Source organism: Theropithecus gelada, chromosome 3 (assembly GCF_003255815.1).
Source record: "Theropithecus gelada isolate Dixy chromosome 3, Tgel_1.0, whole genome shotgun sequence".
NCBI classification, from domain to species: Eukaryota; Metazoa; Chordata; class Mammalia; order Primates; family Cercopithecidae; genus Theropithecus; species Theropithecus gelada.
In genome coordinates, this window is record NC_037670.1 from 105,454,499 (window position 1) to 105,468,338 (window position 13,840).

The window sequence follows — 13,840 nt, forward strand, 5'->3', positions numbered from 1 at the left end:
ATGAGATTTGAGTGGGGACACAGCCAAACCATATCACCATCCCACTGAAAGCCACCTCCATCACTCAATAAAATGCCCACATTCACCGTCTTTCAAGTCCATGTGACCTGATTTCTCCTGGACGATAGACAAGAATTCAGGATGCACTGGGTGCAGAAACCCAAAAAGGCTGTCACACTGACTCCACTGAGCTATGTAACACTTAAGCCATTCCCAGACGGCAGGGCTAAAAGAGCATTGTAACGTCCCTAGACACTGCTGTGGGGCCGGAGGCCAAAATCACTCACCCCAGCTCCTGCACCTGCTCACTTGCAAACCCCCACCTCCCTTAAGGGATTTGAGTTCATGGCAGCAAACAAGTCACACTCTGGTTGCAAGCCCCACAAAGGGGTCCAGGGAAATCTCCTGTCTCATAACCATAATGTCAAATTTTGACAAGGAATATACAAAAAAGGAAAATTACAGACCAATCTCACTCATGAACATGGATTTAAAAAAATCCTAAACAAACACAACAGCAAATCAAATTCAGGAATATATAATAAAAGACAATATATCATAATCAAACTTCCAGGAATATGAGCTTGGTTCAAACACTGAAAAACACATACTCATTTCAATCATCTCAATTAAGGCAAAAAAAATGCATTTGACCAAATCCCATAACCATTCAATTAAAACGCTTATCAAACTAGGAATAGAAGGAAAATTCCTTAACCTAATAAACAGAAATTCAAGTTGGGAAGGACTTCGTGAAATGCTCCTTAAAGGAAGCTGAATCTCATGGAGGTATACTCTTGCCTGTCCACTTCTCTGCCACATGAAATGTGGATTTACTTGATAGCTGAATCTCCATCACTTACCTGGCCTATGAGGTAACCATAAATATGGAACTAGATATTGAACGTAGAAGTACAGAAAGACAGAAAGAACCTGGGGCCCTGAGTCTCAGTGGCAATACCACATAAGTACTAAGTTGCACAGCTGTGGACTTCTTTCACATGTAAGAATAAGCATTTGTGCATTAAAGATACTTTTGTTTATGCAGCCAGACTCCATCTTGACTTAAACACTTTCTATTCAAAATGGTACTGAAGGCTCTATCCTAGGCAAAAGGTAAGAAAAATACATAAAATATGGAAGAATGCTTAAGAAACAAAACTGTAATTATTCAAATATGAATAGAAAATTCCAAAAAAACTGATAGAAAATTCTTAAAATGGCATTTCTATATACTAAAACAATCAGTTAAAATCTTTAATTTAAAAAATGATACCATTCATAATAGCAACAAAAAAAGGTATCTAGGAATAAATCTAAGCTAAAAGTCAAAATTTTTATGTAGAAAAGTATGAGACTTTTGGGAAAGATTTTAAGGAACCAAAATGGCTCAAGAATAGTAAGAGTTGACATTCAGCTGTTACTTTTCCTGAAATACATCCAAGGATTCAATGCAATTTTGATCCAAATTCCAACACAGTTTTTCATGGAAATTCGTAAGCTACATTCTATATGGAACAGCAAAGAGATAAAAATAACCAAGACATTCCTGGGAACACAGCCCCAGACATCAAAAGTTATGATAAGGCTACACTATTAAAGAAAATAGGTTGTGGTTCACGGATAGAAAAATAGATCCATAGAACAGAATTGACTCCACACATATCTGTAAACTTAAGGTGACAAGTGAAGGTCAGTGGCAAAAAGGTGATACAGTCAAATCACATTAGGACAATTGAAATTAAAACAAAACAAAGAGATTGGAAACCTATCTGACAAAATACATGAAAAGTGAATTCTAGATGACGGACTATTAAATATGAAAGGCAAAACTCTAAAAATTTTAGGAAAAATAGAATACCTTTAAGAGTATGTATGAAAGAATTTGTAAGTGAGATTTTAATGGACTTTTCTCCTACATTAAACTTAAGGGGGAAAAGGTTTAACTATATTAAAAGAGGTCTTTCTACTTAAAAAAAAAGAAAAGGACAGAATGAAGGAAGGAAATGGAAAGACAGGTCAAAAACGGACAACACTTGTACCATTACAATATCCCACTCATACAAAGCTGTTAAAAGTCAGTAAGAAAAAGAAAAATCAAGGAATAAAAGACAAACAGAAATAGCCAATAAAAATCTGAAAAGATGTTCAACCTTATCAGTAATCAGGGAATGCAAATTAGGGTCATGACAAAAAAAATTTCATATCCATCAAATTGGGGGAAAAAACTTCAAGGGTTGCCAAGAATATACAATAACTGTAACTCTCTTATACTCCAGGTAAGAGGGTAAACTGGTACCACCATTTGGGGAAATCATTTTTTTAATTCTAGTGGCAGAGATCCAAGTTACCCCAACTTACCGGTAGCCTATCCTTACGGGTCAGTAGCAACTTCAGTCCTTGCTTCCTCAGAAGAAAAATTTGACTGAGGGGCATAAAGCAGAAAAAGAGACTCTGGCAAGTTCCAGAGCAGGAATGGAAGTTTACTTAAAAAGGCATTAAAACAGGAAAGAAAAAAAGGTGTGCTTGTTAGAAACACAAGCAGGAATGTGAAAGTTAAAGAGAGAAGGTCAAGTATGCCACTTAACAGTTGATCCTGACTTTCTTTTTTTTTTTTTTTTTGAGACGGAGTCCCGCTCTGCATCTCGGCTCACTGCAAGTTCCGCCTCCCAGGTTCACGCCATTCTCCTGCCTCGGCCTCCAGAGTAGCTGGGACTACAGGCGCCCACCACCACGCCTGGCTAATTTTTTGTGTATTTAGTAGAGACAGGGTTTCACCATGTTGACCAGGTTGGTCTTGAACTTATGATCTGAGGTGATCCACCCGCCTCGGCCTCCCAAAGTGCTGGGATTACAGCTGTGAGCCACTGCACCGGGCCTGATGCTAGGACTTTTATAAGCTTGTCTCTTTCCCATGATTCTTCCCTTAGGATAGGCTGCCCGCAGGCTCAGAGCCCTCCTTAGCCTCGGGAAGTGTTTTTAGGAAGTTACACGCATGCCCATCTGAGGCTTTCTTCCTTTTTCCGGTGGCGTGTACCTGGAAGATCATACTTTCATACTTTACCATCTTTGTCTCTTAATACGCATGCCCAGGAAGCTGTTTCTCCCTCGGGTCTACATTAAATTAACATTTTGATAACAGATATGGACCATCAGGAAATGGCCTCTCCCTGGCGCTGCCGAATCGTCATTTTTAGAGAAGCAAATTCGATAATTGCCAAACCATCACCCGACATTTCTAGTGGGTTGGGGGTCAGCCCACTACTGCCCCATTCATGCCTACCTATAACAAAATAAAAATATGCTCTACATACATTCGTCAATATAGATGAATCTCAAAAACAAACAAAAGAAACAAGTCAGAAGATATATACATTTCTATTTATATAAAGTCAAAGATGGGCAATAGTAAACAACATGCCATTTAGAAATGCCTGCATGTGTAATAAAACTATGTAGAAAGGCTTAGAAAGCTTAACACAAATTTCAAGATAGTGTTTACTTAAGGCTGTAGCAAGGAGGGCTTAACTGGGGAAGTGCAAACTGGTAAAATTTACTGGTAACTGGTAAAGTTCCATTTCTTCAGCTGAATGACAGGCCCCATGGATTCATTTCATTTCTCTCAAAACTATGCAAGCTATACTTTTCTCTGTACATCATATATTTCATAATATTTTAAGTGACTCAAAAATATGCAAAAAAGCTTTTTTAAATTATCTTCTTGCTCATCTCCCTGTTTTAAAAGAAAGCTTTTGCTTAAAAGTGGTCGTTTTCACTGCAAGTAAACAATGACATTAACATCTGGTACTCTCAGGACTGCTCTTTAAAAAAAAAAAAATCGCTATTACAGGGTGCGTACCAAGGCTCACACCTGTAATTCCAGTACTTCGGGAGAGAGAGAGGGGAGGGAGGGATCGCTTGAGCCCAGGAGTTTGAGATAAGCCTGGTCAACATGGCGAGGCCTCATCTGTACAAAAATAAATATATATATATTTATTTATTAGCTGGGTGTGGTGGTATGTGCTTATAGTCCCAGCTACTTGCAGGCTGAGGTGAGAGGATCGCTTAAGCCTAGGAGTTAAAGGCTACAGTGAGCTATGAGCATGCCACTGCACTCCAGTCTGGGTGACAGAGCAAGATCTTGCCTCAAAAAAAAAATGCTATTAAAGACATTCATGTATGTACTCTCCCCTATATAATGCACATCAACTTGCTTTGCAAAAACAATGCTAAAGTACAAAAGACTTAAAGCTTTAATACAAAATGGACTTTATTGACTTGTACCAATACAACCACAACTTTTTTATACACCACTGACACACATTCTACATCTGTTTAATGAAATCCTTTAAACTCCTGTTAGTAAAACTAAGACAAACCTATTAAGTGCTAAGTAAATACTAAGGGAGACTATCATTTAATTATCGTACATGAGATTCCAATCTTAAATTGCCACATCAAGTCTCAAATCGGATCTTTTTTGCTTAAGGGAATTTGAACGATGACAATTCTGTAGCTTTGGGCAAATTCACACTCAGTTTCCACAAAGTTATAATACCCAATTAAAACTTCTGTCCCATTTCCACAGTACCGTTTGAAGGTATTTTTATGCGTATTCACTCTAGAATATTCCTGGCAAGGCCGCCGGCTTCGGGTCTCAAGATGAGCCAGGGACAGATTGGAGACTACCCCCAATCTCCCAGGAATCGGTTATCTTCCAGACCTCCAGATCGCCCTCCAGAGTAGAAAGACTGCTGAGGGGGTTTAAACTGTTGAGTCAAACATACCGCCAAAAGTTAGAGTCAACTGGTACCTTGCAAATCATTCCGCCTAACCCTTCGTTTTGCGGATGGGGAAAATACGCCTCAGGAGGGGGAACCCTAGCTCGGGGAACACTAACTCGGGGTCTAACAACGATTTAAGCTTGTCTCCTCTGGTAGTGGCCAGTAGTCCTTCTCCGTTACCCATCCTTAATTGCTTCTATTGGCTGCCAACGCGGAGGAGGTAGCGGGGTGGCCAGGCACCTCCGCAGTGTGGCCAGGTTGGGCTAAAAAACGTCTTAGAAGTAATCGAGTCACTCTCTCTTCTTACAGGTGGAGAAACTGGAGAAAGTAGAGTGACGCAGCGAAGGGAGTAAATCGACCCTCAGCCAACAAGTGGCAAAAGCCTGAAGAAAGTGATCAAGATCACTGATGACCCCTCTCCCCATCTCCAAGGGGGCTGGTATCACAACCCCGACGCCACACCACATATTATTCAGCAAAACTCCCGCGCCTCCCACGCAGAACCGGCAAGAGGGAAGGCGAGGCAACAGTAACAGCTGGTACGCAGCACCCACAGCACTGCGGCAGCAGCTGGTACCGAAATCCCGCCTAGCTCTTTTGACTCTGTCCGCGGGAAGAATGGGGAAATAGTAAGGCTGCGGCGCCTCCCGCGAGAAGAGGTACCTGAGGCTTGCGCCGCAGTCCGCCGCCGCACCGGCACCGGAGCTCCACACCCCACTTCCGGGGTCAAGTCACCGCCGAGAATCCAGTGATCGCTGAAGGGTAGCCTCAAGTTCCGCCCCTATCCAAGCCCCGCCTCCACTGCCTCTCGCCCTGTATCAGGCAACTTCCAGGACGCCGTGCGTCACTAAGCAGCCAATCTCCACTTCCGGACGCATCCCGCCCCTTCTCCACCCCTTTCAGTGACAGCGCGATTGCGATTTAGTTTTCCGCGCATTTAATTGGCGAAGCTGGAGCGCTAGTCTTCGCTGATTGGTGCCGGGAAATCTGCCCCATAGACACCCGCGGGGCGCACAGTTTCAGTAGTTCGTGGGTTTCCCGCCAGCTGCAGTCTTGGACCATAATCATGGTGGACATGATGGAGTTACCGAGGTCGCGCATCAACGTCGGCATGCTAGCTCAGTTCATCGACAAGCCTGTCTGCTTCGTAGGGAGGCTGGAAAAGGTATGCGGGTTCGCAGTCATGGGCTCCCCTGTCCGTAGCTGGAGGGAGGGACCCCATGACCGCCTGGGTGGTGGATTCTAAGTGGATAACGGCGGATGAAAAAGGACGGAAAGCCTCAGATCACTGCGCTCCCGAATCCTTTATTTTGCAAAAGGAGACTTCTTGGAAATTCTTTAGCCGTTGTAGCCCCATTTTGGTGCCTCTTTTATGACACGGAAACAAGGTGTTTTCAGATGCTCTGCGTTCTAAATTCCAGTGCCCGTCGCCTCCGTTCTGGCCGTGCTTACGTAGGGGAAATTACAAACACGACTCCCACATCTACCTTCAGATTTCTTAGTTTACTCAGACGTCACGGACGCCGACAAAACTAATCTGCTGGTTTCCTTCTCTTCTGAAATTACTTCTTTTTGCAAACCTCGTTTCCTCGTAATCGCTTCTCTGTAAAACATGCCTTGATTGTCCGCTTTGGGTCCCCTAGTAGTGAGTTATCTAACCCCACTATTAAAGTGAAGTTCCCTCATTCTACAGGCGAGAAACAGGCCCAAAGTCTTGGAATCAGTGACCTGAAAAGCTGAGGAAAAGAAAACTATTATATAAAGACTTATTTAGTAGCTCATTTCATCCACACATCCTTTTCGTTAAATGAGTGTTGCTCTGACTTCCCAAGTAGGGAAACTGAGTATGAGTGGTAGGTGGTTGACTAAAATGCTCAGAAACTCAGCAAGTGGCAAAGGTGGCATTCAAACGCGATCTGACAGCGCTCTTTACAGCTGCTTCCCAGGAGTAAACACAGATATTCTAGCAACCAGTTCTCCTTTTACTTCATCATGCCTGATTTTTTAAAACATACCCTCCATGGGATATGTGCTGTCTAAATCATGAGTGCCAGCAGCTTTCACTTTTCGATAGGGTGGGCTTCCTTTGATTTATTAGAATAGGGTTGCCATATTTAGCAAATACAGAACCTACTTATACACTACCAAAAAAAAATCCTTGTTTTTCTGAGATTCAAAATTAACTGTGTTTCATGAAGACATTTGGTAACGTAAGATTATAATTTGAACTAATAAGTTGAATAAACTGAATGAATAGAACGAATACACTGTTCAAAAAACAGTTGATTTGTGCTCAATTAAGGATCAATGTACTCATCGTTTGTCAAACTTTTTTGTTGTTTCAGTGAGATTTTAATCTTATGTTTCGTTTTTAGATTCATCCCACTGGAAAAATGTTTATTCTTTCAGATGGAGAAGGAAAAAATGGAACCATAGAGTTGATGGAACCCGTATGTTTAAATATTAATAAGTCTCATATATATTATAGTTAATTCTTCATATGGATTTGGTTTGTTGCCAATGTGTCTAATTTTTTGGAATGAATTTAAAAAGGATGAGCTGGTAAAACGTCCCTGGCTCAAAAATTAAATTATTGTACTATTCTCTCATTATATTTCCTTTTACATTTTTAACCAATGATTTTTTGGGCTTCATGATTTTTGAAAATATCCCATAAATGCTGGATAACAATTCTCATTCCTTATGAAAGACCATAAAATCACATAAGAAAAATTTAAATTGTTTTTTTCTTCCTCAAGAGGTTTTTTGTTTTGTTTTTGTTTTTTGTTTTGAGACAGGGTCTCACTCTGTTGCCCTGGGTGGAATGCAGTGCCACCGTCGTGGCTCACTGCAGCCTTAGCCTCCCGAGATCAAGTTGCTCCCATCTCAGCCTCCCCAGTAGCTGAAACTACAGGCATGCTCAACCATGCCTGGCTAATTTTTGTTTTGTTTTGTTTTTCGTAGAGATGGAGTCTTCCTATGTTGCTCAGGCTGGTCTTGAACTCTTGGTCTCAGGCAATCTTCCTGCCTCGACCTGTCCCTCAAAGTTTTAAATTTTATTTTCTATTTTTGTTCATATATTTCAGTTTTTACTTATTTATTTTTGCATTTTATGTTTAAAATACCTAAAACTTGTTTTGGCATTTTGTGAAGACAAATCCATATGCTGTTTGGTTAATGTGTACAGAACACATTGTGAAATACAGATTATAGAAGATTCCTCTCATAGGAAATTACTGCTTATAGAAATGCTGGACATTTTCAATAGCGATTTCGGCTTTAACTTGAATTGTAGCTTTGTACTTGAAGCTACTAGTAAATGTAACAGGAATGTTAACATGCTGACAGTTAAGTACTCAAACATTTGTTAACAAGTTACATTTTAACTTTTGCATTGGTAATTTTTAAAATTACTTTGTTACTTGAAGTGAAAGATTAGTAACCTGTATAACAGTTTTCCAAATTAATTGTCAACTGAATATGTGATAACACCAAATTGACGTCTTGTTCTGTGCCTTAGCTTGATGAAGAAATCTCTGGAATTATGGAAGTGGTTGGAAAAGTAACCACCAAGGCCACCATCTTGTGTACATCTTATGTCCAGTTTAAAGAAGATAACCATCCTTTTGGTAAATAAAGCATTCTAGTATTGACTGGTTTTATGTAATTAGCAGGAAAACTTTTTATTTTTAATTTGATATATATTGGTCTAGAGAATTAGTACTGCTATATTTTCAATTTCTATAGAATTTTGTGATCCTAAAGGAAAATGGGGGTACATTTTGTTTTGACCTGCTTCTAAGTAGTGCTTATATATGTAGGAAACTCAGTAAAGATTAATTAATATTTGTCGAAAGGTAATTTTTTTAATATAACAAAAATAGTATTAGTTTTTTTGTTGTAACATATAAATTGAAGGAACTGAATAATGCATAACACCCAAACACTGCCAGGCAGAAACTGCCTGTATAATGAACATCAAAATGGCTGGTACTCCCATGTCTTTTTTTTTTTTTTTTTTTTTTTTTTTGGCGTCACAGTTAAATACAAGAATCCATAATCCGTATCTCCATTTCTAGAAATTCACTTCCAAAAGGATGAGAAAAAGGAAATAGGTAAAAATATCTTAGATAATAATTGATGTTACAACTTTCCACTGTAGATTACATGTTTGCTTAAATGTTTCTTTCAGATCTTGGACTTTACAATGAAGCTGTGAAAATTATCCATGAGTTCCCTCAGTTTTATCCTTTAGGGATTGTGCAACATGATTGATCGTGATGGATTTTCATACAATTGCAAATGAGCTATATTAAAGACTATTAAAGGAAGCCCCTCTTGTTTGAGGGAGAGATTTCTGTGCTTTCTCATATTTAATTTACTCTTTTTAAGATATTCCAACCTAGAGTTTTTGATGGAACTGATATATTGACAGTTCTCACCGAAGTCCTTTTATAAAGAATTGTTACTCCAATATATGGTCAGATTAGATGCAAGAATAAAGCAGTTGTCTGAGTTTAGGTTTCTATTTTATTAATAAAAACTAAAATGGTACATACTATTGGTCTTTTCATTTTCATTGTTTTAGTCATGTATTCAAGCACAAACTTGAAATTTCATAGCTGTAAGGTCAAGGTTTAGACCTACCAAATAAAACCTTGGGCCAGCAGTGTTAGGGATTTACTCACCTTTTCCCAAACTATACCATGATAATTATTTCCTTGATACTCTACTTATAAAATGAATTAGATGACATTAAAAAGGCAAACAGACTGGGCGCGGTAACTTACTCCTGTAATCCCAGTACTTTGCAAAGCCGAGGCGGGTGGATCACCTAAGGTCAGGATTTCTAGACCAGCCTCACCAATACAATCAAACCCCGTCTCTATTAGCCAGGTGTGGCGGCAGGCACCTGTAATCTCAGCTACTCAGGAGACTGAGACAGGAGAATCGCTTGAACCCAGGAGGCGGAGGTTGCAGTGAGCCGAGATCGTGCCATCGCACTCCAACCTGGGCAACAAGAGCGAAACTCCATCTCAAGAAAAGGCAAACAGAATCTTACATCTTCTGTAATTTGGGATTACAGGCTTGATGGTTTTGTTTTTGTAGAAACAGGATCTCACTCTTGCCCAGGCTGCAATACAGTGGTGCAATCATGGCTAACTGCAGCCTTGAACTTCTGGGCTCAGCCTCCCGAGTAGCTCATACTACAGGTGGGCACTACCACACACAGCTAGGTTTTCCTAAATTTCTGTCTAGAGATGAGGTCTCACTGTGTTTCCCAGGCTGGACTCAAACGCCTAGCCTCAAGCAATCCTACAGCCTTAGCCTCCCAAAGTGTTGGGATTACGTGCCCAGCCTTCCTGGGTTTTAAAACCGCATTTACTAAATTCCAAACGAGGAATATATGGTCATTGAAAGAGTTGATGGAATCATTTGACTTTTTTATTCTTCTTTTTTTCTTCTTTTCAACTGTCATTATCTTTAGTGTGGGATTTCTCTCTAGCACCATGTTGGAGTTGAGCAGGGAAGATGTGGCAGGTTTGGAATAAGGTAATAATAACTGATGACCTGTGTGGCCAGTTAGGTTTTATGGCTTGACCCATTGTCTTGAATAAGGAAATAAAATAATTCTAAATCCATATAGATTACTATATACCAAAAATATTTAGTTTTAATTAGTATAATCTTAAATTTCAACTTCTGTCATCCAAAAATACTCTGCTCATTACTTGAGGACATTGCCATAACCACTTATGGTAAAACATTCTATTATGTGAAATGAAGACAGTTGTACAGTTATACGCTGTATAATGACTTTGGTCAATGACAGACTGTATATATGATGGTGGTCCCATAAGATCATAATGGAACTGAAAAATTCCTGTCGCCTAAAGACAAAGGCATGATAACGTCTTAGCACAATGCATTACTCACATGTTTGTGGTGATGCTGGTGTAAACAAGCAGCACAGTAAGCTGCATATAAAAGTATTACACATAGAATTATGTATGGTACATAGTACTTGATAAAATACCATGTTACTGGCTATGTGTTTACTATTTATCATTATTTTAAACTATACCCCTACTTACAGGAAAAAAGGTAACTGTAAACAGCCTCAGGAGAGTCCTTCAGGAGGTCTTCCCAAAGAAGGCCTTATTATAGGAGATGACAGTTCCTTGCATGTTATGGCCCTTGAAGAACTTCCACTGGGACAAGATATGGAAGTAGAAGACAGTGATATTGATGATCCTGACCCTGTGTAGGCCTAGGCTAGTATGTGTGCTTGTGTTTTAGTTTTTAACAAAATAGTTAAAATGTAAAAAGAAAATTTAATTTTGAAAATAGAAAAAAGTTCATAAGAATACAAAGAAAAATATTTTTGTTCAGCTGTACAGTGTGTTTTAAGCTAAGTGTTATTCAAAAAGAGTGAAAATGTTTTTAGAAAATTTACCTTTTTTATTTATTTACTTATTTTTTTGAGATGGAGTCTTGCTCTGTCACCTGGGCTGGAGTACAGTGGCACAATCTCAGCTCACTGCAACCTCTGCCTCCCGGGTTCAAGTGATTCTCCTGCCTCAGTCTCCTGAGTAGCTGGGACTACAGGCATGTGTCACTATGCCCAGCTAATTTTTATATTTTTAGTAGACACAGGGTTTCACCATGTTGGTTGGCCAGGATGGTCTTGATCTCTTGACCTCGTGATCTGCCTGCCTTGGCCTCCCAAAGCGCCGGGATTACAGGCATGAGCCACTGCACCTGGCCTACCATACCTTTTCTATGTTCTATGTGTAGTGGTGCATGCCTATGCCCCAGCTACTTGGGAGGCTAAAGTGGCAGGATAGCTCGAACCCAGGAGTTCGAAGCTGCAGTGAGCAATAGTCATGCTGCTGTGTACTTCAGCCTGCACGACACAGCAAGACCCCATCCAAAAAATAAAAGTTAAAAAAAATTTTAAAGTGCATAAAGTAAAAAAGCTACAATAAGCGAGGGTTAATTTATTATTGAAGAAAGAAAAATATATTTTTATAAATTTAATGTGACCTAAGTATGTAAAGTCTACAGTAGGGTTCAGTAATGTCCTAGGTCCTCACATTACTCACCACTCACTCACACCTGGAAGCAGCTTTCAGTGTGCAAGCACAGTTTATGGTCAGTGCCCTATACAGGTGTATCTTTTTTTTTTTCTTTTAAATACAGGGCCTTGCTCTGTTACTCAGGCAGGAGTGTGCCTCCCACCTCAGCCTCCTAAGAAGCTAGGACTACAGGTACACACCATTACATCCAGTGAATTTTTGTGTTTTTTGGTACAGATGGGATCTCACTATGTTACCCGGTCTGGTCTGGAACTCATTTTTTAATCTTCTGTACTGTAATTTGTTTTTTGAGATGAAGCCTTGCTCTGTCACCCAGACTGGAGTACAGTGGCATGATCTTGGCTCATTGCAAACTCTGCCTCCCAGGTTCAAGAGATTCTCTTGCCTCAGCCTCCTGAGTAGCTGGGATTACAGTTGTCCACCATTGAGCCTGGCTAATTTTTGTATTTTTAGTAGAGATGGGGTTTCATCATGTTGGCCAAGCTGGTATCAAACCCCTGACCTCAAGTGATCTGCCCACCTCGGCCTCCCAAAATGCTAGGATTACAGGCATGAGCCACTGTGCCTGGGCTATACCATATTTTTACTGTATCTTTTCTACAGTTAAATATACAAATACTGACCATTCTATTAAAACTGCACAAAGTCTTCAGTACAACAACATGCTGTATAGGTTTGTAGCCTAGGAGCAATAGGATGTATCATCTAAGTTTGCGTAAGTATGCTCTGTGAGGTTCACACAGTAATGAAATTGTCTAATGGTTCATTTCTCGAACGTATTCCCATTCAGAGACTAGTTGAAAATGAGGAGAGACATCAGCCAGTCTCAGTAACAATGTTGTCTTGAATGCCACAGGAGTCTGCATTAGTCCATTTTCACACTGCTATAAAGATACTCCCCAAGAATGGGTAATTTATAAACAAAGGAGGCTTAATTGACTCACAATTCCACATGACTGGGGAGGCCTCAGGAAACTTACAATCATGGTGGAAGGGGAAGCAGGCACCTTCACAAGGCAGAGAGAGAGAGAAACAGAGAGAGCAAGAGCAGGGAAAACTGCCTTATAAAACCATCAGATCAGCTGAGCACAGTGGCTCACACCTGTAATCCCAGCACTTTGGGAGGCCGAGGTGGGCGGATCATTTATGGTCAGATGTTTGAGAACAGCCTGCCCAACATGGCAAAGCCCCATCTCTACAAAAAAATACAAAAAGCTGGGCATGGTGGTGCATGTCTGTAGTCCCAGCTACTCCGGAGGCTGAGGCAAGAGAATTGCTTGAACCCAGGAGGCAGAGATTACAGTAAGCTGAGATCCCGCTTACTGACAGAGCAAGAATCCGTCTCAAAAAAAAAAAAAAGCCAGCAAATCTCATTGTGAACTCACTCACTATCATGAGAACAGAATGGGAGAACCACTCTATGATGTAGTTAGTTACCTCCACCTGGTCTCTCCCTTGACAAATGGAGATAACGGGTACTACAATTCAAGATGAGATTTGGTTGGGGATACACAGCAAGCCATATCATTCTGCCCCGGCCCCTCTCAAATCTCATGTCTTTTCACATTTCAAAACCAATCATGCCTTCCCTCCCAACAGCCCCCCCATTCCTTAACTCATTTCAACATTAACTCAAAAGTCCACAGTCCAAAGTCTTATCTGAGATAAGGCAAGTGCAAGTCCTTTCCACCTATGAGCCTGTACAATCAAAAGCAAATTAGTTACTTTGTAAATACAATGGTGGTACAGGCATCGGATAAATGCTCCCATTCCAAATGGAAGAAATTGACCAAAACAAAGGGGCTACAGGTCCCATGCAAGTCAAAAATCCAGTGGGGGAGTCATTAAATATTAAACCTCCAAAATAATCTCCTTTGACTTAATGTCTCACATCATGGGCATGCTGATGCAAGGGGTGGGCTCTCATGGCCTTCTGCAGCTCCTTCATGGGCTGGC

General features: G+C 40.4%; 2 protein-coding genes across 4 annotated transcripts in view; one reads left to right on the forward strand and one right to left on the reverse strand.

Moving 5' to 3' along the window:
* The window catches only part of UMAD1 (UBAP1-MVB12-associated (UMA) domain containing 1), a 239,389-nt gene extending 233,762 nt beyond the window's left edge, over positions 1–5,627 (reverse strand). The window contains exons 1-3 of one of the 2 annotated variants that reach the window (XM_025378614.1): positions 5,448–5,627; positions 4,587–4,769; positions 3,818–3,821 (exon numbers count right to left, since the gene is read on the reverse strand). The gene's annotated coding sequence lies outside the window, so the exon portion shown is untranslated. The remainder of the gene's footprint in view (positions 1–3,817; positions 3,822–4,586; positions 4,770–5,447) is intronic. The other variant, XM_025378613.1, reaches the window with a different exon arrangement.
* RPA3 (replication protein A3) overlaps positions 1–9,339 on the forward strand; it is a 78,263-nt gene extending 68,924 nt beyond the window's left edge. Inside the window, exons 1-5 of one of the 2 annotated variants that reach the window (XM_025378618.1) lie at positions 5,297–5,546; positions 5,688–5,949; positions 7,160–7,234; positions 8,305–8,413; positions 8,977–9,339. In XM_025378618.1, coding sequence (XP_025234403.1) covers positions 5,851–5,949; positions 7,160–7,234; positions 8,305–8,413; positions 8,977–9,059 — 366 coding nt within the window. In that variant the 5' untranslated portion in view covers positions 5,297–5,546; positions 5,688–5,850 and the 3' untranslated portion in view covers positions 9,060–9,339. Of the gene's footprint in view, positions 1–5,093; positions 5,950–7,159; positions 7,235–8,304; positions 8,414–8,976 lie in introns of those variants that run through there. The other variant, XM_025378617.1, reaches the window with a different exon arrangement.
* Positions 9,340–13,840: the final 4,501 nt, after the last annotated feature.